This window comes from Falco naumanni, chromosome 10, assembly GCF_017639655.2.
Source record: "Falco naumanni isolate bFalNau1 chromosome 10, bFalNau1.pat, whole genome shotgun sequence".
Taxonomy (NCBI): Eukaryota; Metazoa; Chordata; class Aves; order Falconiformes; family Falconidae; genus Falco; species Falco naumanni.
Genome location: NC_054063.1, coordinates 16,131,120 through 16,154,824, shown reverse-complemented (window position 1 = coordinate 16,154,824; position 23,705 = coordinate 16,131,120). Strand labels below are relative to the sequence as shown.

Below are 23,705 nucleotides of genomic sequence, written 5' to 3'. Positions count from 1 at the left end.
TTTGTAAAGTAGCTTGCATTGGCATCTAATTTACACAGTTCAGTGAATTCTGCAGGCATCTCACTTGCATCAAAACCACCTCCGAAGGACAGCATCAATATTTTATGTCGGTTTTCAAAATTATTTTAAATTTCTGGAGATGTTGTGTTTCCTCGTGTTTCTTCTTTCTCTTACATCTTACTGTTCTTCTAGGTGGAGCCTGACCCCTCCCACCCTCCAACTGAAGTGTTTTTTTTTTTAAATAACGCTAAACCTGAGATGTCTGGTGTTGGCTGACACAGCGTCTTGCCTTGTCAGAGCAGCCGTGTTCATCAGCATCATCGCTTGGTGGCATCGGTACCATTGCTCGGTGTCATCAGCATGTCTACAGGAGCTATGTTGCTTAACTGCTAGCAACCAAAACACTAGTTATCTGTCTTTGGACCTCAGAATAGCTAATCTATTTTAATTTAGTATTAAAACAGAGTATTAGAAGTGTGTGTGTGTATATATATATATATATATAAGTATTAAAAAGGATTAGTGAACTTGAAAACACAGAGCTGGAGTTGTTTCCCTGAGAACATAAGAGACTGCAAGCCCAGGATATACTTAAGGGGAAGCCACAACCATCAATGTATTCAGGTGCATGCTTCTACCTCTGTCCTCAGGCGCGTGTCCCAGTTCAGAAGGGCACTCAAATATTTCCATAATGCCTGGGATTGCCCAACTGCAGTCAGCGGGGCTGGCTGATGCCAGTAAAACTACTTGTGATTAACATTAGACACATTCTTTAGATGCTGATGAACTGGGAGCTGTGATGGTTTAAGGATGGTGAATGGCTGGAGATGTAATGTTTCTGTATGTTCAAGGTGGACCTATGGGTCCTGCAGAAGAACGTTATTGGGGAGGGGGTGGGGAGGCATTGCCAAATCTCTATAAGAAGGAAATTAAACTGTTAAACATGGAAAACATTGCTGTTGCTGATACTGTTATTATTAGGATTTTATTATAGGTTCAGCAACAAAAAGATGATGCTAGTTGCTGCACAGAACTTTGGAAAATGAGAAGCATATTCTTTTATGCATTTATTTCAGTAACTGTCGTGTAACTTTATAGACTTGTAAAATCTAGGTATAGTAATTGCTTTATGTTACAGGTTTTGAAACAGAAGTAAAATATCAGTTATAGGATCTGGTTTTAAAAACTGAAATTGAGAGGTAATATAACTTTAAATATTTTGTATTATAATACTTAATTGCCTACTCTTAAAAAAAACAACAAACAAAACAACGTTTCAAAGAGGTCTTTCAATTCTTTTACAAGTTATCAATGTTTTTCCATACTCTGGGCACTGAGGGGGGAAATAAGATTCCACACACACACCCCAACCCCAAGACCCATTGATTTCTTTTCATGGTTAGCACATCTTTCATCCAGTTATGCTGAGGAAGATTTTGGAAAATAGCAAACAAAATGGTTGTGTCGAATCTGGCTGGCTGGCTGGCTTTCCCAGACTCAGCAGGTCTTACGTTGTGTATGGAGTTTTATTTTAACATATGCTTTTATTTTGTATTATGACAGATTGCTCTCTAAAAATACCCAGATGAAGGCACATCTAGAAAAAAAAAGTTACATCTTTCATTTAAATTGTAGCATCACCAACACTGTAGATTACAGCATTTCATTCTGATCTGGAGAGCTGGTGTGCCTGTGGATTTAGGAACCAGCGTTTAGAAAACCTTTCTGCAAAGCCAGGGCTTTGCCTGTAACTGGGGCACGCCTGGAAGTCAGCCAGAACTGGCAGGAGTGTGGTTTGTAAGCTGGAGGACACCACATGAAGGGCCACCCCAAGGCTCCATGAAATGGAGCCTGCAGCAGCAGGGGTCAGCGGTTGGTCCCGGTGTCTGTCCCAGTGCATCTCTGTCCTCCACCAGCAGAGCAGCCTGGCTGAGCACTCCCAAATGTCCTGAAGACAAAATCAATCCAGCTTGCTGAAGCTGTTGAACTGAGCTTCCCAGCTGGCTTTGTCTGCGATGGTATGGGGAGAACTGGCACAAATGCCTGTGCTGGCAGATTGATGAGGACAGTAACTGGGACCAAGGCAGTAGCAAGGAGCAGCTGTGAGCAATAACCCTTTCTGCAGGCACACAGGGGAGCGCGTCCCTGCGGCCGCTGCTCTTCATGTGCCTCAGTCAACTGTGCTGCTCTTGAGCTCTGCTCAACTCCCTGAAAGGCCTTATGTGGACGTGGGTGAACAAAATATTGCCAAGTAAGAAAAATGCAATTAAAAATTGTTAAAGCATCATTAAAACTCACACAGGTAGCAGTTTTGTAGTGCTAAGTGAGAAAAATAAAACGCTTTTCATTTCAGAGTTGCTGAAGGTTATATAGCAAGGCTGTATAGTAAATCAGTGGTGGAGCTATGAATAAAATTCAAGAAACCAGACAGAGATTGCCTTTCTTTACATAGTTTGATTATGTAAGATGCAATTAAATTTCAAGTGCATTATTAAGTGTCCAGTATATCAGTTTGTGAATGGCTTTCAGTCTGTGGTCAAAAAACTCACTGCGATCTCGTTGCTACAAGTTATAAAGCCAACAGAAATGCAATAGGAAAGAGAGTGGAGCTCCCAAAATCTGAAGCTGTTGTAATAAATAGATAGTGAACTGCCAGGAGATGGGCTCCTAACTCTAGCTTTCACATATGATCTATGAAATACATACTCATGCATTTCCAGCAGTAGTTATTGATCAGTGGACTGAAATGTCTTCACAGAGCTACTTACAGGACATTGTTTCATTCTCAGCTTTATTGTTCTTGGAGATGGAGCACTTGTGAGCCAGTTCATAAATCTCTTCCTTAAACAGCTTATTTTTATGGGCATTTTAGGAGTGGAGCATCTGGCTTGACTTTTAGATCATTTTGATTCTGTCTGTTCTAACATTCAAATTGCTTCAGGCGTCATGGGCATTTTTTGTTGGTGCTTTCAGTGTCCTGAATTTCCAGTTACACGTTTCTCATTTACTAGAAAATGTTGAAGCTATCACACGCTGGAAGCAGGTAGTCCTGAATAGTAACCTGTTCATAGATCTCCTTGAAAAGGATGTCTGGTACAGCTCAGGAGGGTTTTGTACCATCTGAACAACTAAACTTTCCACTACTAAGGTTTTCGGAGACCGCTAATGCTGTCGATGGTAGATCCAGGTTGTTGCCCAGGTCTTTGCAACAGCCAGGTACAAAAGATTACTTCAGGATGATATTTTTCCTTGCTTTTAAGTTCCTTTTCTGCGTTATGGCTCTGCAAGTCAGTGCTATGCCAACCTGGAGACGGCTTCTTACCACAACCTTCCCCTGCTCTGGCGCTGCAGGCATAAATTTCGAGGGTCACTGGAAAGTTTGTTTATTCATACAGACTTCCAGCTGAGCCAGGAAGAGTTGCATCCTTGGTGCTGTTGGCTTGATGATGGTATACGTTAGGCTTTGTGGCGACCATGTAGTTAATAAGCTGTATGAATTTAGACTTGAAATACAAAGAAGATAAGTTAGGAGAATGATCAGGCCGTTTTCATTTTGCAACTGCAAGTAGGGTAAGGCTTGTAGAAATAATACTTTACCTTTTGAATGACATTTCGTCTTTTGACCCTTGTTTTCTACCTTTGCTGTGCTTTCTCTCCAGCTGGGATGACAGCAGCTCTGTCAGCAGTGGGATCAGTGACACCATAGATAATCTCAGTACCGATGACATAAACACTAGCTCCTCTATCAGCTCCTATGCCAACACACCTGCCTCCTCCCGCAAAAACTTAGATGCACAGGTAAGATTTCTAATTTAGACGAGGAACATTCATATTTGTTATTTTGTCTCTGCAATAGGTATAATTATTTTAAGTTGGATGAATTTGAACCCACAGCTGGCCTTCAGTACAGACAGTATCACTGAAAGGGCAATGTCGAGCAGTAGTAACCGCCGCCTCATACGTGGCATTTGTGAATATTTCCTCTGTGCGTGGGATACATGGCATCTCTGCCGTGGTGGTGTGGCAACAAATGCCTCCTTAGCAGCACTGCTGTATAGAAAACATGCTTCAGTAGAAGGGATTTATTTTATTTTATTAAATTTTTTTAGCTCTAGAAAAGGTATTAAGCTATTGTGATTTTTCTTAAAGAATAAAATTTAATTAAGTCAACATTGAAGTTTAAAGATTATTTACGCTTCCATCGGAAATGTAAGCATGCAAAGGAAGTTAAATAGATTATTTTAAACTTCTGGGGCTGCATGTTACTGCAGGCTTTCTAGTTTGGCAGCATTTCATAGGAGGATAAATTTTATGTCCGTTGGCAGCATACATGTATATTTTGTGCTCAGACACACACATCCAAAGAGGGTAAAATGTGTGAAGGTATCCAGCAGTTTTTCATTCATCAGTTAGAGTGTATAATACAGAGATTTGCAGTAGTATAAACTGCTTTTCCCCCCCATTTATATAGAATTTTGTTTGGAAAAATGCGGCACTAAGAAGTCCAGCTTTGTTCTTTGTACACCCACCTGCCCAGGGGACTCAGGTGTTGTGTGTCAAAGCAGCTGGGATGCAGTGACTTGGCATTGCAGCAGGTAGAGGGTTGTAGGTATGACCTTCACCTCTGTTTCTTTCCTCTTTTATTCTTCTCCAGTCCTTTTCATGACTGGACTCTGTATCTGTTTTTAATATCAGTTTTAATGTAGACGTGTGGTTGCTGTGAAGTGTTACCCTGCCTACAGAGCCATGGTGCAAGCATGTATTAGTCTTTGTTCGCTTGCCACGAAGTGCATATTTGAGCCTACATTAAAGATTTCCAGTTAGCCTCTGGTTGTGTATCGGCGATTGCATGTGTGCTCGAAACTGCTAATACAAGTCCCATACAAGTTGAGAGGAGTTAAGATCTATCGAGCATGTTTTCCAGTACGTAACAGTAACATACACAACTAGAAGTATTTTTTGACAGTTCTTACTGTTTCAGCACTGTAATACTCTTGGGGGGGAAAAAAAAACCAAACCAAAACCCAAAGAAAAAGGGAGACATGACTAAACATCAACCTAAGGAAAAAAAATAGAAACTCATTTGACTTCTATCTTCTGATGGATCTGATTCTTGGAAACACCTCTGAGAGATCAAAATCTGTGTTGATGAACTCCTCTTCCTCCTCCACAACTATTGCAGCATCCAAGAGGGTGCAGACATACAGCAGAAGAAAAGCAGCTGAAGCTTGTGCAGACAGTAGAGCACAGTCATTAGAAGAGGAAGCTGGGAGCCAAAACGTACACGTTTTGTTTGCAGTTTTTTGATGTGTGTCTGTGACCTGCTTCTCTCCTCAGTTTCCATGGCTGACAATATTTATTGTAGCTACTACTATTATCTGCCAATTATTATCCGTGAAACACTTTGTTTTCATTTGAAAAGAATAGCCTAATCTTGTCAACCAAGGGAATGAAAATAGCTTGGAGTGATGGAACCATGCGTAGCTCGCAGGGTTGATTTTTTGCTGGCCAAAGTACTCCTCAGAGCTCATGGCACAGTGAACGCTGCCTATATGCCCTTTCCATCTTACCTGCAATATTGTATGGTGGCCTGTGCCCAGATTTGCGTTCCACTGGGTGGTGAGCCACAAAGGACTGGCAGACATCTGCAGAGGGACGTGGACTTTTCTTCCCAGGTGACCCACTGCTTTGGTTCTCCTGAATAGTAAGTGCTTAACTTTTAAGCTGCTGTGACTCTGCCACATCTCATTGAGTTGGTACAGAAGCTGAATTTCAGATAAACAAAGAGGGAGCTTGAAGCTAATACATGTGCAGCTGGGAGTCCAGACAAATAATACAGCAACATCAAAGGGAGAGAGCCCTGCCATGTCAGTGTCTGCTGATAAAATCAGTTACTTATGCAGAATCATCTCTGCAAAGGGAGAACACGTGGTTCAGTAGGAAAAAACTCGCTGCTAAGAAATTGATTTTCAGAGCTGCCGAGTACCCTACACTCCAGAAGCTGTCGTTTCTCCATCTTTGGGAAGCAGGACTTAAATAAATATGGTATTAACTGCATCCTCACAGACGTTAATAGTTGTAGCCCCTTTCTGTAACAGTGCTATGAAGGTGTTAGTGTTGGTTCTGAACAAGCTAGTGATGGGGACCAGAATTTGCGTTACCATGTTGCTCTGATGACGCCAAGTACCAGACCACTTCATGGCGCTGTACAACTTCTGGGGCCCTGATATTTTTCCCTTACATCGCACAGACGTAGACAAGTTACCTTTTACCCAGCGCTGCATATAGTACACCTTTAAAGTCACATCATACACGTATTTTAATGAGAAATTAAGACCTGGTGGACATTTGGAAATAAATTATTTAACTGATATAAGATGGAAGAGAGGAAGAGGACAAGTAATAAACTCGTTCGTGTAATACTGAAAAGACCAGGAGACAGAAAGGAAACAATTCCTTTAAACAGAAACAGCAGCATCTTTAAGCAGTTGGATGAAGACAATGTCTCGGTTTTGTTGAAGCAGAGGTGGGTTTTGTCTGTTCACAGCTTCGTTAATAGATTTACAAGACCATCAGACTAAGTTAAGAAATGCTGGTTATCACTACTCCCAGCTACATCCCAGGGTGGCAGGCTTTGCTCCCAGCGCACGCTCGCTAGGTCGTGCCATGACCTTCAGCCAGCAGCATTTCCACTTTCACCCTTCCAGGCAGGTGCAGTTTCAGCTGCAATCCTGAAGCCAGGTTTCACCATGTTTTGGTTTTGATTCCTTAGTCATGTTTCTGCTGTTCGGAGTGTTTACCATTAAACAGAAACATCTCTGGCCAGAGGGCTTCTAGGGTGGATGTGCGGCATTTCAAAAGCTACAGAAAAACTTTAGCCATGGGTGTACTAATGGAATGAAATGGAAGAGAGCGAAGAAAGAGGACTTACTGTAATGTTTTTCTCTCTGTTGAGACTGCATTATTCTTACAGATGTAAAGGAGGAGAAATAGAAGGTACAGGAATATTTTGTAGTCAGCTAAAACCAGAATAAGCCCTTTCCTCGCTCTTGAACACTAACAGTGTAAATACACAATTTCAGACAAGGTACTTGAAGCAAGATACTAATGAGAGCATGTGAGGCATGATGTTGAGGTGGCTTTGTTGGTCAATTATTTACTGCTTCTTGCATGTGCTCTCTTCCAAGATCTGTAAATGTAGAAGTTTAGAGAAACATGGGACATGGAAACAGTCACACTGTGAATTTATTGCACACCTACCGGCGGTCATAAGTAGAAAGGTAACCACCCTCAAGCCTTGCAGCCACGCGAAGAGAGTTAGAAAGCAGTGTTTCATTCAAGCCTACACTGAGTTCCTGTCTTTGAATGGAGAGGCAAGGAAACAACATTTGCATAGCACGAGGAAAGTGCAAGAAGATAATGCCTAAATCTGTAATTCAGCAAATGCTTGTTAGTCTAATGACTCAATATGCAGACAAATAATTCAGGTCCTGACTATTTCACATGATTGAAGAAAGACCGTTGTGATGTGTAGCATCAGCTTACATATACTGATTGCTTAACTAGTTTTTCAGGCTTTAAAAATAAAATTAATTACAGTAAAAAGCAGAGGAAATGAAGCTGCAATTCCCCTGGATTCTTTAATATTAATGGTGTGATCTGGTAGGAAAAGTGAAGTCACGAACTTGAAATATACGTTAGGAACGTAAAAATAAAGTACAGCATTTTGCTGAAAGCATCATGTATGGTCATGTGTCCTTTCCTGTGCTGTGCTTTTCTGATTATCGGAAGGTAGTAAAAAGTTGTGAGCTTTATAATGCTTCGGGTTATTTAAAATAATTATCTTTTAAATGATATTGTCATTCAACTACTGCACGGTGCTGAGCACATTCATCTGCTGTTGAGGCTGCAGGGAACAGATCAACATGTTACCAAAATTTTCCAACCCTTCTTTGGGAGCTTCATGATCAATGATTGAATTGTCAGTCGCTTTCATAGTACCATGATGGTTGGAGAGCACTTAAACTATAGTATTTTTATCTGGATGAAGATCAGATGTGTAGATATTTGTTGTTTGTGTCTGGTCACAAAATAGTTGGTTGTGGTTTACAAAATTTGTCTAAATTAATCAACAGCATTTGACAGAAGTCAGATTCTGCAAGAGTGATCATTAGCAATAGAAAATGCTATCATATAGGGAATATATATTGTTATATATATATATATCTCCTAATAGATTTACTTTAAGTGTTTCTGGGAATTTGGCAAAGACTTAATAATGAGAAAATTCTGTATCTGATGTTGGGCTTTGCAAAATTCTCCACAGAAGACTGATAGCACAATCAGTCTGTGCAAAGAACAGGGAAAAAAACAGTAGTGAGAGTTGAACATCAATTAAGAAAGGAGGTAATTTCTGTATTTAAGTCAGTCTTGAATATTGTTAGAAGGTTGTTGGGGATTCATTTTCCTTCAGTTCTTGGGTATCCTTCTACTGTGTTAATTAGAATGAACAGCATTGCACATCTTCAAATGTGCTCAGAAAGCTGCCTCCTCGTGCTCTGGAGATCAGATTGCCAGACAAGAGGTAGGAAAGCAGCAAGAACAAAGGAAAACTGGGTTTGAAATGATTTTTGGCATTGCAGTAAAAGGGTTCATCAGAAATTTGAGATGGAGGATTATAAATGTCATGGAGCTGAATATGTCCTTTATAAATCAAGTGGGTTTTTTCATTGGTTTGGTTTTTTTGGGTTGTGTGTTTTTTTTTTTTATTCTAAGGGGCATGGCTGTTATGTTCTTTGTATTTTTCCCCTAGCATATTTTTTTTAAAAAAAGATGTCATTGCTGGGGTTCATTTCTTGCTGTGATGTTTCTTTAAGGCATGTTACATTTGTTGGTACTCAGAGATGACTGCTGAGTTGATTAATCAGTTTGATGGTTCTTGCTTATGAAGCTTCTTAAAAGAAGGGCTTGCTCTGAAGGTTATATTGCAATTCCTTATCTGTCCTAGACTGATGCAGAAAAGCATTCCCAGGTTGAGAGGAATTCCTTGTGGTCCAGTGATGAAGTCAAGAAATCGGATGGAGGATCTGATAGCGGCATAAAAATGGAGCCAGGATCTAAATGGAGGCGGAATCCCTCTGATGTGTCAGATGAATCTGATAAAAGTACTTCTGGTAGGAAGAACACTGTTATTTCACAGACGGGCTCCTGGCGACGGGGCATGTCAGCTCAGGTTGGCATTACCACACCAAGGACTAAACCTTCAACCACCTCAGGCACATTAAAGACACCTGGAACAGGTGAGAATTAGGTGTAAAGATACAAACAAGCCCAAAAGTGTGTTCGGTATGAAAACAGTTTAAATACTTTCCAGAGGCAGAACCTGAACTTCAGGTAATCCTGTCTTTATTTTTAGGTATTGTTTTAACCTCTGCAGTATCCCGTACGTCCAGTTTTCTATTTCTGTCATTTGAAAATGCATATTTTGGATTAGTACATCGTGAAAGTTGTTTTCATGACAACTAAGACAAGCTATTAATTGAGCACAGTATTGCCATATGAAAAGAATGAATAATATAATTTCTGCTTTTGAACTCACGGTTAACTTTAAGAACATAACAGTATATGTGGTTAAGGTGATTTTTACTTACCCCCCGCCCCCATACTAAACCAGCATGTTAATTTATACTAATAGTTCTGGCTTTTCTTATAAATGTATCAGTGATTTTAGTACTTGCAGATGTGTGAATGAAAATTGATTGAATTTGTATAATCAAGTAATGTAAGTTAATACCTCTCTTATTTAGTCGTGTACACGATTGTACATGAAACAGTTGATGAATGCCTTTTAGGAAAATCATACTAATGGCCTAACACTACTTCTGTCTAATGACGAAGGATCGATCTGTGATAGCTACAGAGGGAAACATATTTTCTTGTCTGTCACTATTACATAAGACTGTTCTGCTTTTCATATTCTTGAGGGCAAACACACCACGTACTTTCTCTGGCAAGTCTGCATGTATAACTCATTAGAGTGGCATGTAAGTTCAGTGCAGACTAGATCATAACTTTTAACCACACTGTGGTGGCTAGCACGCTTTTGCTTTTCATGCTGCTTTGAGTTTCATCATTTGCTTGACGTTTTCAAGTCATTAAATATTAGAATTCTTTTTCTATTTTTGTAGGGAAAACTGATGACGCCAAGGTATCAGAAAAGGGTAGACTATCTCCTAAAGCTGGACATGTTAAACGTTCCCCATCAGATGCAGGACGCAGCAGTGGTGATGAATCCAAAAAGCTTCCCACAAGTAACTCTAGAACAACTGCTGCTAATGCTAATACATTTGGATTTAAGAAACAGAGCGGGTCAGCTGTAGGCATGACTATAATCACTGCCAGTGGGGCAACGATCACCAGTAGATCGGCTACCTTGGGAAAAATCCCAAAGTCATCTGGACTCATGGGTAGGACCACTGGTCGGAAGACTAGTGTTGATGGCTCTCAGAACCAGGATGATGGCTACTTAGCACTTAGTGCCCGAACTAATCTTCAGTATCGTAGTTTGCCCCGGCCCAGTAAGTCCAGTAGCAGAAGTGGAGCTGGGAATAGATCTAGCACAAGTAGCATAGACTCCAACATAAGCAGCAAGTCAGCTGGGCTGCCTGTCCCTAAAATGAGAGAGCCGGCCAAGGTAATCCTTGGAAACTCTCTGACAGGATTAGTCAATCAGACAGATAAAGAGAAAGGGATTTCGTCTGACAACGAAAGCGTGGCCTCATGTAATTCTGTTAAAGTGAACCCTGCATCACAGACTGCTTCTAGCGGAGCTCAGAGTTCTCACCAGCAAGGAGCCAAGTACCCCGATGTGGCCTCTCCCACTTTGCGCAGGTAGGCAACAAATTCGTTGATTGTGCAATGATGTTAGTCGGAGCTGAATGATCAGGACTCTTCAAGCCAGGCCTGGCTGGGTTTTGTGGAGCACTTACTATTTAGTGTCCTACATCAAAGTCATTGTATTTACATTTAATTTCACCTAAACAGGTTGGCCAGTGTTGTAAATGCTCAGTACCTCCAGCAACAGCAGCAAAAAATTAACATTTGGAAAAAAAACAACTGTCTGACAGAAAGTTTGGCAATTGTGCTATGAGTCTTTGTTACAAAAATCATACCTGGAGGCTTTATCCATGCAGATATCACAGGAATAAGAGTTTTCTTATCTGAAGGTTACTGAAGAGTTCTTTCACCAATGTATTTGTAACAAAACTGGAAATACTCCAATGGTGGATCAAATTATAAATTGACAATAGGAGCGTTATTCCAGATTTTCATGATCATAATGGTATGGTTTGACCTGCCATGCTTAGATTCACGTGCCTAACCCAAACCGACATTTCAGATGCGTGGATTAGGCCAGTGTGGTGTGAGATTCAACATCAGGTTATTCACCTGTGTAGAAGAACCCTGAGTAAAGGTGCCGTCTAAGATGGGTTGAATTTTCTTATTTGAGTAATATTTTTTTAAAACAAAAATCTTATCTGTCTTCTCTTTCTCCACAAGTACCACACACATTATTTTAACATTAACATCAAGTTGGTCAGGAATTAATTTGTCGATGCATGTGCATCAAAGCCTCGATATTGGTGAAAGGTTCTGTTAATATTATTTTTCAATTGAATTTGACATTGAGTAGCTTGTCTGTTTCAAGTTGCAGTGTTTTGCATTTCATTTGTCTTGACGCCCATAATACCCATACAGTTATGCTGCATCATCCTGCTTCCAGTGACGTGAGAAAGCCACATTCCATCTGAAGCACCAGTGCAAGCATAATGGCTGTGATGGCAGCTTAGGCTAACGCTGTAAAGAGCTGTGAAGTGTTTCTTAGATGGGTGGTTTTATTTGAAGAGCCTGTGTGACCATAATTCAGACTACTTCCTTTATTTTATTCCTGGTTATCATTAGATGAGCTATGTCCTTTAGAACATAGAATTTTCCTCAATGGCTACTTAAAAACTCCAACAGACCTTTCGTATCTGTAGTATACGCCATGAGAAATACAGGGTTTCAGTGTTGCAAGCCTCAGGCACATAAATCTTGACTTTTCATTGTTTATTTATTTATTTTTACTAGAAAGCCACATTGCTGGCTATGTAGTTGAAATACTACATTAGAAATACATGGACATTCAAAGAGAAGACCCTGAGGCTCAATTTAACTATTCTGTCATTCGATATACAATTTCGCTCTTGAATTTTCACCAGACTGTCTAAATTATCATGTATTGAAATGCATCGGAGTTGAATTGGGCCCTGTCTGCTTATTACTGATTTTTAGACTGACGAGAAAGAAAATTTTGAGCTTAATTTTCATAGTCAGTTGGGATGAGTTGCACATGTTTTTTGCGTGTTTCCTCTTGGCCCTGTAATTTTTAAATATTCAATAATAACTTCGAATCCATACCTTTGTAATGATACAGATTTATCTGTAAGTCTACGAATATATGTAACTTTTATGTTGTCATAAACAGTGAGATTTTGTAATTCTGCTATGAGGGCCATCCCTGTCTCTGTTCTCTCAGTATTGCCTTTAACTCCAGCTGTATGTAACTGGCCTGTCCCTTAAGTGAAGCCATCATTTATCTTGATATATTTTACTATTAAATGGGGCCTTCATGCTCTGCAGTATATAATATGCTCCCTTTCTGTTGATGGGAGACATGCATGACCCAAGAGCCAGCTCAGATACATCAATCTCTTGTCAGTAATAGTAGATAGGAGTAAACAGATGTCCTCCCTCATGGGGTATGTCCTTCCTTGTGGGGTATGTCCTTCCAGAATTAATCTCTGTGTTGATGTGACTGTCTTGCTGGGCTGGATTTTCCTGGACTGAGAGGTGTGCTCCCCAGACCACATCCTCTTCTGAAGGCGCTTGTTGGAAGGTTGTGGTTCAACCAGACGCTGCCTTTAGCGTTTCTGTTTGTGCCAGTGCAGCATCCTTTCAGTTGTATTAGAGGTGCTGTGAAACAGTTTGGGGAAGACTGCAGAGCTTAAAAACAGCTTGTAAAACTGTTGGGTGGGATTGTTTTAAGCCCTGGGATCCTGCCTCTAAGAGTGCAGCTCCCCCAGTACAACTGAAGAGGTGGTATGCAATGGCACAGGAGCAGGGATATCCTAAGGTGGTGTTGCTGCTGAAGGCCATGTGTCATTGCAGTACAGTTTGCCATTTTCCTTTGTACTTGCTCTAATAACATTAACTAAATAAAAGCTAGACCCTAAATTCTCTCAGTCTCTGTAGGAATGGGTTTTATCATTCAGTCTGACTTGTCTAAGTGAGTGTTTCCTAATCAGCGAGGTGTGGTGTCCAGATGAACCAAGTTTGCCAGGTCTGTGCCTGTTAGTGAATGTCTGTCTGCACCGGGTACTGAGAGGATCATGGCACAGAGCAGTGCTGGATTATGACCTAGATGCAGATGAGCATCTTAGCCTGGTCCAGCAGTGTTGTCCAGGTGCTTTGTGGCAAGTGTGCAACAGCAGCCATCCAGCCGAGCTGTGTTCCAGGCATCTTGCACAGGTACACTGGAGCTGGAGGTAGCACCTGCACCATCACTACAGTGCTTCTCGGCATCACTGGGCTTAACCACACGCGTGCCGTAGGGTGCTCAGCTATATTACACAGTCTGTGTTTCTGGGAAGTGTTGGACAAAGTGACTTAGTGTGCATGTGTTGTACAACCAACCTGGACATACTCAGAAGCAGAGGAAGTTGGTGCATACCCACCCGTAAGTCTTCAGGAACTTTTGCACAGAAGTGCTGTAGTCCTCTATTCTGCAGACTACAGTCCGATAGATACCTGCTTTGAAAGGTTTCATCCCCAATACTCCACACTGTTGGTAAGAAAAAAGCAAATCCATATAGGCATGTGTGAGGAAAACTAGGGTTCCAAAGGCAGTTGCAGGAGCTTAGTGGCAGAAACAGAAGCAATTTTGGGGTGGATGTTAGAAGCTAGACTTGAAAGATATTTTTTTGTAATTTTGAGGATCAGTTTTAGGATGATTGAGAGTCTAGTTTTAGGTATGTTTATTTCTAAAACACTTCTGCACTTCTGAGAACTTCCCAGGTGACTGTTAATGGGGGAACTGAAGTGCCTTCCTTGATGGCAGTGCATTGGCATCAGAGGCAACAGTGAGGCAAACTGGAGATGCTGCAGTCATCCTCCTCCAGCTGTGCTTTTGTATCCCCTCCCGTGCACTAGTTCTGGCACTCAGCTAGTCTTTTACTGAGCCAGTTCTAGGTGCCAAAGCAGGTAAAATCTCATTTTACAGTAAAAGAAAAAGAAGTAGTTTCCAGCCAGCTTGGCTCCTGAAATGAGACAAACCTGTATTTGATATCAGTATATACTTTTCCTGTTACATCCCAGCAAATGCTGCTTCTGTGCGGAGCATTTGGTGGTTTGCAAAGAATTTACCCAGACAACAAGCTTTCAACCTCTAATATCCCATCCTTTGGATTAATCAATGCAGTACTTCTCTGGTATCCTTTTTCCTTAAGGAGCAGAAGATGGTATGGCTGTATTGTAGTTCTGTTAGGCTGTCTTTTAGCTTTATGAAAGTAGCACTTGCTGATTCAGAGAAGACACACCTAAGATAGATTGGAAGTTATCGTTACTGTCTTGGGCTTTATTGAAGGAGGACTGAACACAAGGAGATTCATGAAATTTATAGTTGTGTATGTCTAATTTAGGATCATTTACTTAATGCTGGTTTTCTGAAGATATGTATGGTCTAGATATGAAACACCCTTGCACTTAATATTCCATTTTATGGATCTTTCATGTTGTCTTTTTTTACAGACTTTTTGGTGGCAAGCCTAGTAAACAAGTTCCCATCACAACAGTTGAAAATATGAAAAATTCAGTAGTCATCTCCAATCCTCACGCTACTATGAACCAGCAGGGTAATCTTGATTCACCATCTGGCAGTGGTATGCTGAGCAGTGGGGGCAGCAGTCCTCTGTATAGTAAAAACCCAGATATGAACCAATCTCCACTAGCTTCTAGTCCCAGTTCAGCACATTCAGCTCCTTCGAACAGCTTAACTTGGGGTACCAACGCGAGTAGCTCTTCTGCTGTTAGCAAGGATGGCATTGGATATCAGTCTGTCAGCAGTCTTCATACCAGCTGTGAATCCATTGATATCTCTCTGAGCAGTGGAGGTGGGCTGAGCCATAACTCCTCCAGTGGCTTGATTCCAGCCTCTAAAGATGATTCTCTGACTCCCTTTGTCCGAACCAACAGTGTTAAGACTACGTTGTCTGAAAGGTTAGTGGGTTTTTTCCTCTCGTTTCCATATGTTTGTATATATCTCAAATGTGAATGAAGTGCTGGCAGCAGTAACTGACGCTGCAGGTATAAATCAAGTTGTGCTTCTGGCAAGATAAGACTGGATAATACTGCTACATAGAAAATATTACTAGAACAGACAAAGAAGCCATTCCAGGCAAGGAGCCCAGTTCAGAGCAAGAGGATGGGTTCAGGTGAGTTTTTTAATTTGCTATGGTAGCCAGCGTGGCAACTTCTCTCGCTACTATATTATACCTAATATTTGAATTTGGCATCATATATTATGCTTCCAGAGATCTCCGGTTAGTTGATCTGATAGTGATACTCCAAAAGACCTCCATCATTATACCATTTTGATTTGAGAAGCCAACTGTTTCCTGTTAAAATTCTCATGGATAACATTTGACAAGCGTTTAAACTGGAGGTCATGCTGAAAAGAGAAGTCCCTGTCTCAGCCACTTGATCCCTTCTTGGCCTCTCCCTGCCGCCCTGTCCCATCTTCAGCTGCTCCTGACAATGTTTTGGTACAGGCATTCCTGTGAATGCTTTGTGCGCCTGCCTGGGAGGTGGATCCAACTGAAGAATGATCACCCGAATTGTGTTTCGGTCACCTGAATTGTGTTTCGGACCGGTCAGTTCCCCAGCTCCTTACACGATGAGCTTCGTCGGTATCTGTGTGGACACAGAGTAGGAGCTGGGGACAGGCTGAGTGGGGGCGAGGGAATGGGGCTGCTTTTTCAGTGTCAGAGCTGCATTAACGGCACGTTGAGCTAACCTCGGGATAAACCAGACAATGACTTGCAGTGCATGGTCTCCGAGTGACCTTTTGCAGTAGGCTGCAGTACCCTTGCAAGCTTTCGAAATCAGCTACATCCTGATGTGCAATTATGTAGTCAGGTGGCAAAATGTTTGTAGTTGCATCTCAACGGAGAAAATTAGCATTGAATATAATGTTCTGACAGTTTGGGTTTCTGTTTGTGTTTTATTGTAACTCCTTTTTGTTCTCTCCTCTTTTCATTCTAATGTTCCTTCTCTTGTTTTCTGTCTTGTTGGACTGATTCTTCTAGCCCTCTTTCTTCCCCTGCTGCTAGCCCCAAATTCTGCCGAAATACTTTGCCCAGGAGACAGGACAGGTAATGCTGTCTCAGGACAGGAGTACGCACAAGGCCGTAGGTTTTGTTGCCCATCTCAGTGAAGCAAATTGTTTTGTGACAAACTGTGCTCAGTTGAGTCCTCTGCTGTGTTCATCGTTCAGGTGTGAACTGACACAAAGACATGCCAGTGAGAGTCCCCTCAAACACCCCATCATTCCACCTAAATCAATCTGGAGAATGGCATACAGCAGAGTTGGCATGTTTTTGGTGTTGTTCTTGTTACTGGGAACGTCTTTTGGTTTGTGGGGGTATTTTTTCCTCCCCCTTCATTTCTTTGCCAAAGGCAATTTGAAAACCTTGCCATTTTTTTCTACCAATCTAAACTCTCACTAGCATTTCAGCATTCCTCTGGCATGCTGCTTTCCCCACTGCCTTTCAGGCCTGTCCTTTTTGTCGTGAAGTCCCCGTGTCATTCAGTGTCGTCAGTCTTTTATTGCAGTTTGGCTCATGAGTGTTTTGCAGGGACTTGGGTACATCCATCCTTGTAAAGGCAAATGCTAAAGTTAGGAAAAGGTGACCCAAATCGAAACATTCTAGCTCACTTTTGCTCGCCGCTGTAATTTTAATCAGTCCCATGCTGTAACTTCTAGCTGTAAAGATTGTCATTAAATTAATTTATTTAAGCACGTGGATATTGTCTTTAAAAACGAATTAACAGACTCTGCGCAGTTACAAGTTCATCAGTTGTAAAAACAGAAACTCGAATATATGAGTTTTGGACAACTAATAGGTTCCTTTTACTTCACTAAGGGAATTTAAGCTAAGGTTTGAAAATTTGAACAGTCTGGGCTCAATACTTTTACTGATGCACATTGCAGCTGCCTAGCAGTAATTAGCTGCATTCCCTAAATGGTGTCTGCTGAAAGAAATGAAGGCAAGGTTGGACTTGAAGATTCTCATCAGTTTTCACAAATAGTCTGCCTCGCGCCTGCTGAGAAGCATATTTTTAAGCATTCATTGGACGTTTAAAGAGCCATTTGTTTTTTTTCACTGTGGGTAGGAGAAATAGCAAAATCACATTGTGAGCAGATGAGATTCATTGGCATGGTACCAGATGCATGTTTGTGCAAATCCACACCTGGGTAAGGAGGTTTTTGCATGTTTCTGTAGGAAGGGCTCAGCACCTTTTCCTCTGAAAAGGTGATGCAGATGTTTGTCCGTCCTTCGTCCTGATCTTATTCCTTCCCTTTTGTTCTTCTCTGAAGTTCTTTTCTTTTAACTTTTCTGCAGCGACCCACATCTTGATAGGAACACTTTGCCTAAGAAGGGACTCAGGTATTGGTGTTTCCACACAGTTTAACAGCTTTTGTTGTGGCTTTGGAGTTTGCTTTGTGTTTCTGTTGTGGCTGGTGGTGATGGTCTCAGTTTGCAAGAGGTGGCAACAATATTGTTTCTTTCTTTCTTTCTTTCTCTCTTTCTTTAATCCTCTAAAGCGGCCATTGACCACTGTGGTTTGTTTTTTTTCATTCAGTGGCTTCTCTGCTTGAGCAGGAACTGTGGCTTTTGCTGGCTGAATTGCTGAAAAGCATCTCATAAACCACCACTGGGCTTGACTTGAAAACAATAATTTTGCAGCTTCTATGGCTATTACATGGAATGACTTGAGATCATTTTCACCCCGGGAACCTTGGTGTTGATAGGCAAATAGAAGAGATTTCCAATATCATGCCAAACCTTTTAGGACGAGATTGGGCATATTAATTTGAAAAAATATTTTTTTTTTGCAGAATATCTAAATATATAGGGCTCTTAGAGATGATTTCTACTCCTCTAGGAAAGAACAAAACAATCCCCAAACTAACTCTTGGCAATTGTCGTCTTACACATTTTCTGTATCTGTAAAGCTGTGATTTTTATAACAGAAAAAAACTGCACTGAAAAAGATTTTTCCATTGATACAAGCAATTCTAGCAAGATCGTCAACATTAGTGTATTAATTAAATGCTGTAAGTATTACAGAATCTACAGAAGATATCTTAGACAATTTAGATAAAAAATTGCTTAATGCAACTTCTGGGACCACTGAGTCACTGCCTTGAAGTTGCAGCTGCAATTTATTCTGTGCTATAGACAATGTTCTTCACAGCAGCCTTGGCCCATGAAGCTGAGAGCCAAAAGCCTTTCTTAAAATGGCACTTTGTTTAAAATGTTTCTGTGGTTCTCAAGCATGTCTCTAATAAATATAGATTTTCTTTTATGACTGAAACATTTAAGTGCTGAAGAGGTAGGTATTAAAGCTGCAAAAATAATAATAAAAAAGAAATCCTTAGTGTGTTAAAGTAAAATGACTGTTTGAAGCCCGTTTCTTAATAAACTGATATATGTGCAAAGTTTAAGAGATGCAGACAGTCAGAGTCTGTTGCTTAAGTGTTGAAGCCTAAGCAGAAGAATGAATGTATTTTTTGAAAGCGGTGTGAGTTTTTGCAACATTAGTTGCTGTAGTGTTCACATAGATCTAGAAGTGTCAATAAGTGATATTTACTGCAGAGCATTTATTTGGAGGGAATCTAACTAAGTAGATAATATTGGCTAATAATGGGCTCCAAGTGTTTAGTTTTTGGAATGAGAACCAGTAACAGAAAAAGCAGATGGCATAAGACAAGCACTGAAATCCATCAGCAGACAAGTGTTTCCATGATGCTGTTTCTGTCAATACCTGTACCCTATCATGTATTTCACATAACCCCTGTGGTAACATTCCTATTTTTCAGGCATATACAGGAGCAGGTTTAAAACTTTGCTTAAGCTGAAGCCAGCAGGTGTTTTGCCAGTGATGTTGGCATAGACAACATTTCCACTATTTTCTGTGCCCACAGAAAAGGCGAAACATAGTCTTCTTTATGATGATTTAATGCTATTAGTTTTGAACTAAATGGGATAAACCTCCACAGGCCTCTATATTAATGTCTCTGGAATATGAGTTATTGGGTCACAACTCGTTGAAAAATCTGATAATGGCTGTGTTGACTTGAATTTAGTTATAATATGACAAAAAGCTAGCTAAGCGTAGCCATGCACCAAAACATTAAAATAGTGATGGAATTTTGGCATAACCTAAGGAAAGGAAAGGATTTCCAAAGTATGGTTTTATGTTTAAGTTGTACGTACGTAATACACACTATATTTTATGCTACAGTGTTACAGTGCTCGAGTTCTGTCTGTAGCTTTTTAGTCACTACTAGTTTGGCTGTTACTGTGGGACGTTTTTTCCCCATACAGAGGTGGAATGAATTAGGATCAGCTTAGAACAGCTTAGAGTAGCTCCTTAAATCAGAATTGTGTTGGGTTTATCTAATTTTAATCCTTAAATTTCATACGAGTCTTATTCCATCTTTCTTTCCTTCTCTCCCTTCCCAAGTCTTGTGATATTTCATGGTTGGTTTGAGGGCTTTTTTGAATTTATTTATTTTAAATAACTGTCAAAGTTCATTTTGAAAAAACTGTTTGTTTTTGCAGGTATACTCCATCCTCCCAACTCCGTAATCAGGAAGATGCAAAAGAATGGCTACGGTCCCATTCAGCAGGAGGACTTCAGGATACTGCTGGCAATTCTCCATTTTCATCTGGATCCAGCATAACATCACCCTCTGGAACCAGATTTAACTTCTCACAGCTTGGTGAATAATTACCCGTTTAAATAATCACAGCAATACAGTGTTGTGTCTTAAAAATAGCATATTACACAATGTGATTTTCTTTCAGCAGCTCCAAGTCCCGCATTCAGCTTCAGGAAGCACTTTCACTGAAATGAGTGTGACTAATTAGCATTATTATCTTGTATGCCCAAAGGTGGCATACTTGCAGTAGCTCTTTGAAAATACTTCTCTGGGAGTAATCAGATGCCTTAATATAAATTGTGAACTCTTCAGCAGAGCTATTTGTTAGTATCACACATTGGTGTGCTTAAAGGACTTAAATCTTAAAATTAAGAGTTGCCTACCTGTTTAGTAATACCACTTAAAATCCAAGCATATCACTTACTACATGTGCCAGTTTCATCAGTGTAAGATATTTTATCTTTGTATGTATGCGCAGGTGGCTTGTTGGGAAATCGCAGAAAGCACAATCTGAAATAATATGTAAAAGTCAGAGTCATTTAAAGTCAGAAAAAATGCCATTCCTTCACTGAACTACATTGATAGAAGTAAACACTTCTTAAATGAAGGAAACGATAAAAGTTGATGGACAGGATCAATAAAACATTGCAGGTCTTAGTTGGCCATATCAGCAGTTGAAATAACCTAATTCAAAGTGCCAGCAGACCTCATCTCTGGTGTGCTCGTTAAATATTTCTTAGTTGCCTTTGCCATTTGTTTAAGTAGGGAAATCAACCTTAACAGTATATATATTGTCTTTAAGTTCAGTGACTTTTGGAAAATACTATGTAAGCCAGACATTTTCTTTTTGACTTTGAAGCTCTCCGTCTTTTATAGAATGATAAAAAAATGCTCTACAAGACAGTTAAGCCTATACCTGTGCACTTCTTGTGTTGTGTGAATTTGCAGCAGCTTACGCAGTCACTTATTTCTAGTGCAGTTTTTGAGTTGCAGCAGTGGCATTTTCGAGCCTTTCTTTGAGTATGCTGAAAAAACCCAGATTAAATAAACAGCTTTAAATAAACCAACACTTAACAGAATTTCAGCTGAACGTACACACAGTGTAATTACATTGCCAACAGCTAACAGACTGTCATGAAAGTTCATGAAAGTACTTCAATGGTCAAAAGAAAAAAAAAAAGGTTACAATAGGCTTATGAAGTTTATGAAGTTAACTCTTTATGGAGAATTTTGAGGATTATTTACATTATTAAGCTTCAAAAGCTGTTTGGTCACAAGCAATTAACAAAAAAGTAAGAAAAAGATATTTTTATGTATTCTTAAGGAAAGAGCTTGCAGAGACGGGGTCAAGAGGGATCACTGCATTTAATTTAATTTAATTAATTAAATTTAATTTAATAGCAAATGTTGATATGAAAGTTGAGCACCTTTAAACTGAGTTATGGTATCTTCTGCAATAGTCCGTATCAGTTGATGGTGTATGTAGCAACAGGCACTGACAGTACACCAAGAGGAACCTGCCAGTTGAACAGCAATTTTGTTGTTCTCTTTTTTTTTTGCCGCAAATCAACTTGTTCTTAGTAAATAGCAGGTATAATTTTAGCACAGCAGTTCTTCAAGAAAATGTGAAACTGGAGTAAACATTTTGTACTCTAAACACTGGCTGCAAGAGTCTTGGCTTTTGAGGCAGAATTTATATTTTATAATTCTTAGGACTTCATGGTAGAAGGAAACGATTCTGAAATACATAACTATTAGGAAACCAAAGCTCTTAAAATTCGTGACTTAAATACACAGAATAATATAATTTTTTGAGAGCTTTGAAGGAGGCAGTTCATAAGGCCTTTTCTATATAGGCAAAATACTAGTTTAAATTCCTTCGGGCACTTCAGTCCTTTCTGAGTTCTGTTTTGACTGTTCCAAATTAAGTGATGGTTAATTAGTTCATGCCTACAAGGTGTTAGTGAATTGACTGAGCTTGTCTGTAGAGGCATAGGCATATCACTCAGTGTTTAAAATTACTTTATTTACTTGAGTTTTCTTATTCACTAGCTTAATTTGCATACCTTATATTTGAGTTCATTGAATTTAGGAAAACAGTGAAGCCTGGAGAGGACAACATAAAAATTTTGTGTCTTAAAAAAATACTTTTTTTGGTAGTTGCACAAAAATTAGGTATGACGTTTTGTGGTCACGCAAATAAATAGGTGTTTATTCTTCACTTTATAGCAAGCCCAACCACAGCAGCCCAGATGAGTCTGTCGAACCCAACTATGCTGCGGACCCACAGCCTTTCCAATGCAGATGGTCCTTATGACCCCTACAGTGATACGCGCTTCAGGAACAGCTCAATGTCCCTGGACGAGAAAAGCAGAACAATGAGCCGGTCTGGCTCTTTCCGCGATGGCTTTGAAGAAGGTCAGTAAAGCATGTGATGGTGCTGGAGATGATCAGAAGATGACGTTCACACATAAACCTGATAGGAATTTGGTACTTTTCAGTTCAGCATAGTGGTCATTTCAGAGCACGGTTCTTTCTGTGTGGAGCTCTCAGTGTTAGATAAGACTTTAGTCCTAGTCATCATTGTTCTGATGGTATTCATTCAGTGTTTCTTCTGGCAAGACATAGGAAAGCATGCAAGTGTTGTACCTAGACCATCACTGTTCAAGATGTTTAAATGCATCCTGTGTTTCATTTTTAGTGATCTCAGTTCTTCTGAACCTGGACCTCCACACTTCTGTTGTGGTATAAATAATTGATATCAGCCAGACTGTTGTTTCTATCCTGGTTAATTTTCCCAGCATTTAATCTGTATTCAAATGTCTTTACTTTTTATTTCTGCCGAATAGCCTGGGTTGATATCACACAGCTTCCACAGAAGGTACCTATGTAGTTCTTCAAAATATCTAGGCCCTTCTTTTTAATTCCTCATCATCTTTTCAAATATGTAGTCATACCTAATAAAAGAAACCCGTGTAAATGTAAGAAGAAAAAGTCATTTACCTATAAATAAACGTTCCATTTGGTTGCTGCTGATGAAGTGACCTTATGGCTGGAGTGGCTATATGAGCACAAGCTAAAACCCTCAAGCATGGCGCATTGGGAAGTCGAGCACGGGGTGAGCTCTGGGAGCAGTTCGTGGGAAGATCATAGGAAGCTCTTTCAGCAGTAGCTCTTTGAGTCTGAAATCTCCTTTCTGGCAAGGATTGGGAGCTTGGTTGGCTATGAAATACTTTATCGCTGCAGGTCACACAAGCTCTTGCCAGTTTGCTTCCTCCACTGCTGCAGACCTGCCCTTAGCATTTAATACCAGTATACTTAGCAGCATATAATACCAGTGCCCCGTTGCTGCTGCTCCCCTAGAGCCCAGCGTGCGTGGAAGCCACCCTCAAGTACTTGTAGAGGCCTTTAAGAGCCACAAGGTGCCTTCTGGAGATACTGGTTAGCCCATCAATTTTCTGCCATTGGAAGAGGTAGAAAATGTGTATTGACTATGGCTTCAGAAAGATTCAGGGCTAATTCATTATTGAAGGTAGTCAATCTAACTCCATCACATTTAATTGTATTTGAGAGCCCCATGGCTGAGGATCTTCATTAGAGGTTGAAAATCATTAGAATAATGCTGTAGGGCTGAAAACAGTGTCGTTGCGGGAGTTAA

General features: G+C 40.3%; 1 protein-coding gene across 9 annotated transcripts in view; it reads left to right on the top strand.

Annotated features, from left to right (window-relative positions):
* NAV2 (neuron navigator 2) overlaps positions 1 to 23,705 on the top strand; it is a 223,246-nt gene that overhangs the window by 163,209 nt on the left and 36,332 nt on the right. For 3 of the 9 annotated variants that reach the window (XM_040608725.1, XM_040608726.1, XM_040608728.1), the window contains exons 12-19: positions 3,660 to 3,798; positions 9,008 to 9,299; positions 10,188 to 10,890; positions 14,848 to 15,315; positions 16,404 to 16,469; positions 17,721 to 17,765; positions 19,947 to 20,107; positions 22,277 to 22,465. In XM_040608725.1, the coding sequence (XP_040464659.1) occupies positions 3,660 to 3,798; positions 9,008 to 9,299; positions 10,188 to 10,890; positions 14,848 to 15,315; positions 16,404 to 16,469; positions 17,721 to 17,765; positions 19,947 to 20,107; positions 22,277 to 22,465 (2,063 nt within the window). Of the gene's footprint in view, positions 1 to 3,659; positions 3,799 to 7,187; positions 7,281 to 9,007; positions 9,300 to 10,187; positions 10,891 to 14,847; positions 15,316 to 16,403; positions 16,470 to 17,720; positions 17,766 to 19,946; positions 20,108 to 22,276; positions 22,466 to 23,705 lie in introns of all 9 variants that reach the window. The other 6 variants (XM_040608729.1, XM_040608730.1, XM_040608732.1 and 3 more) reach the window with 3 other exon arrangements.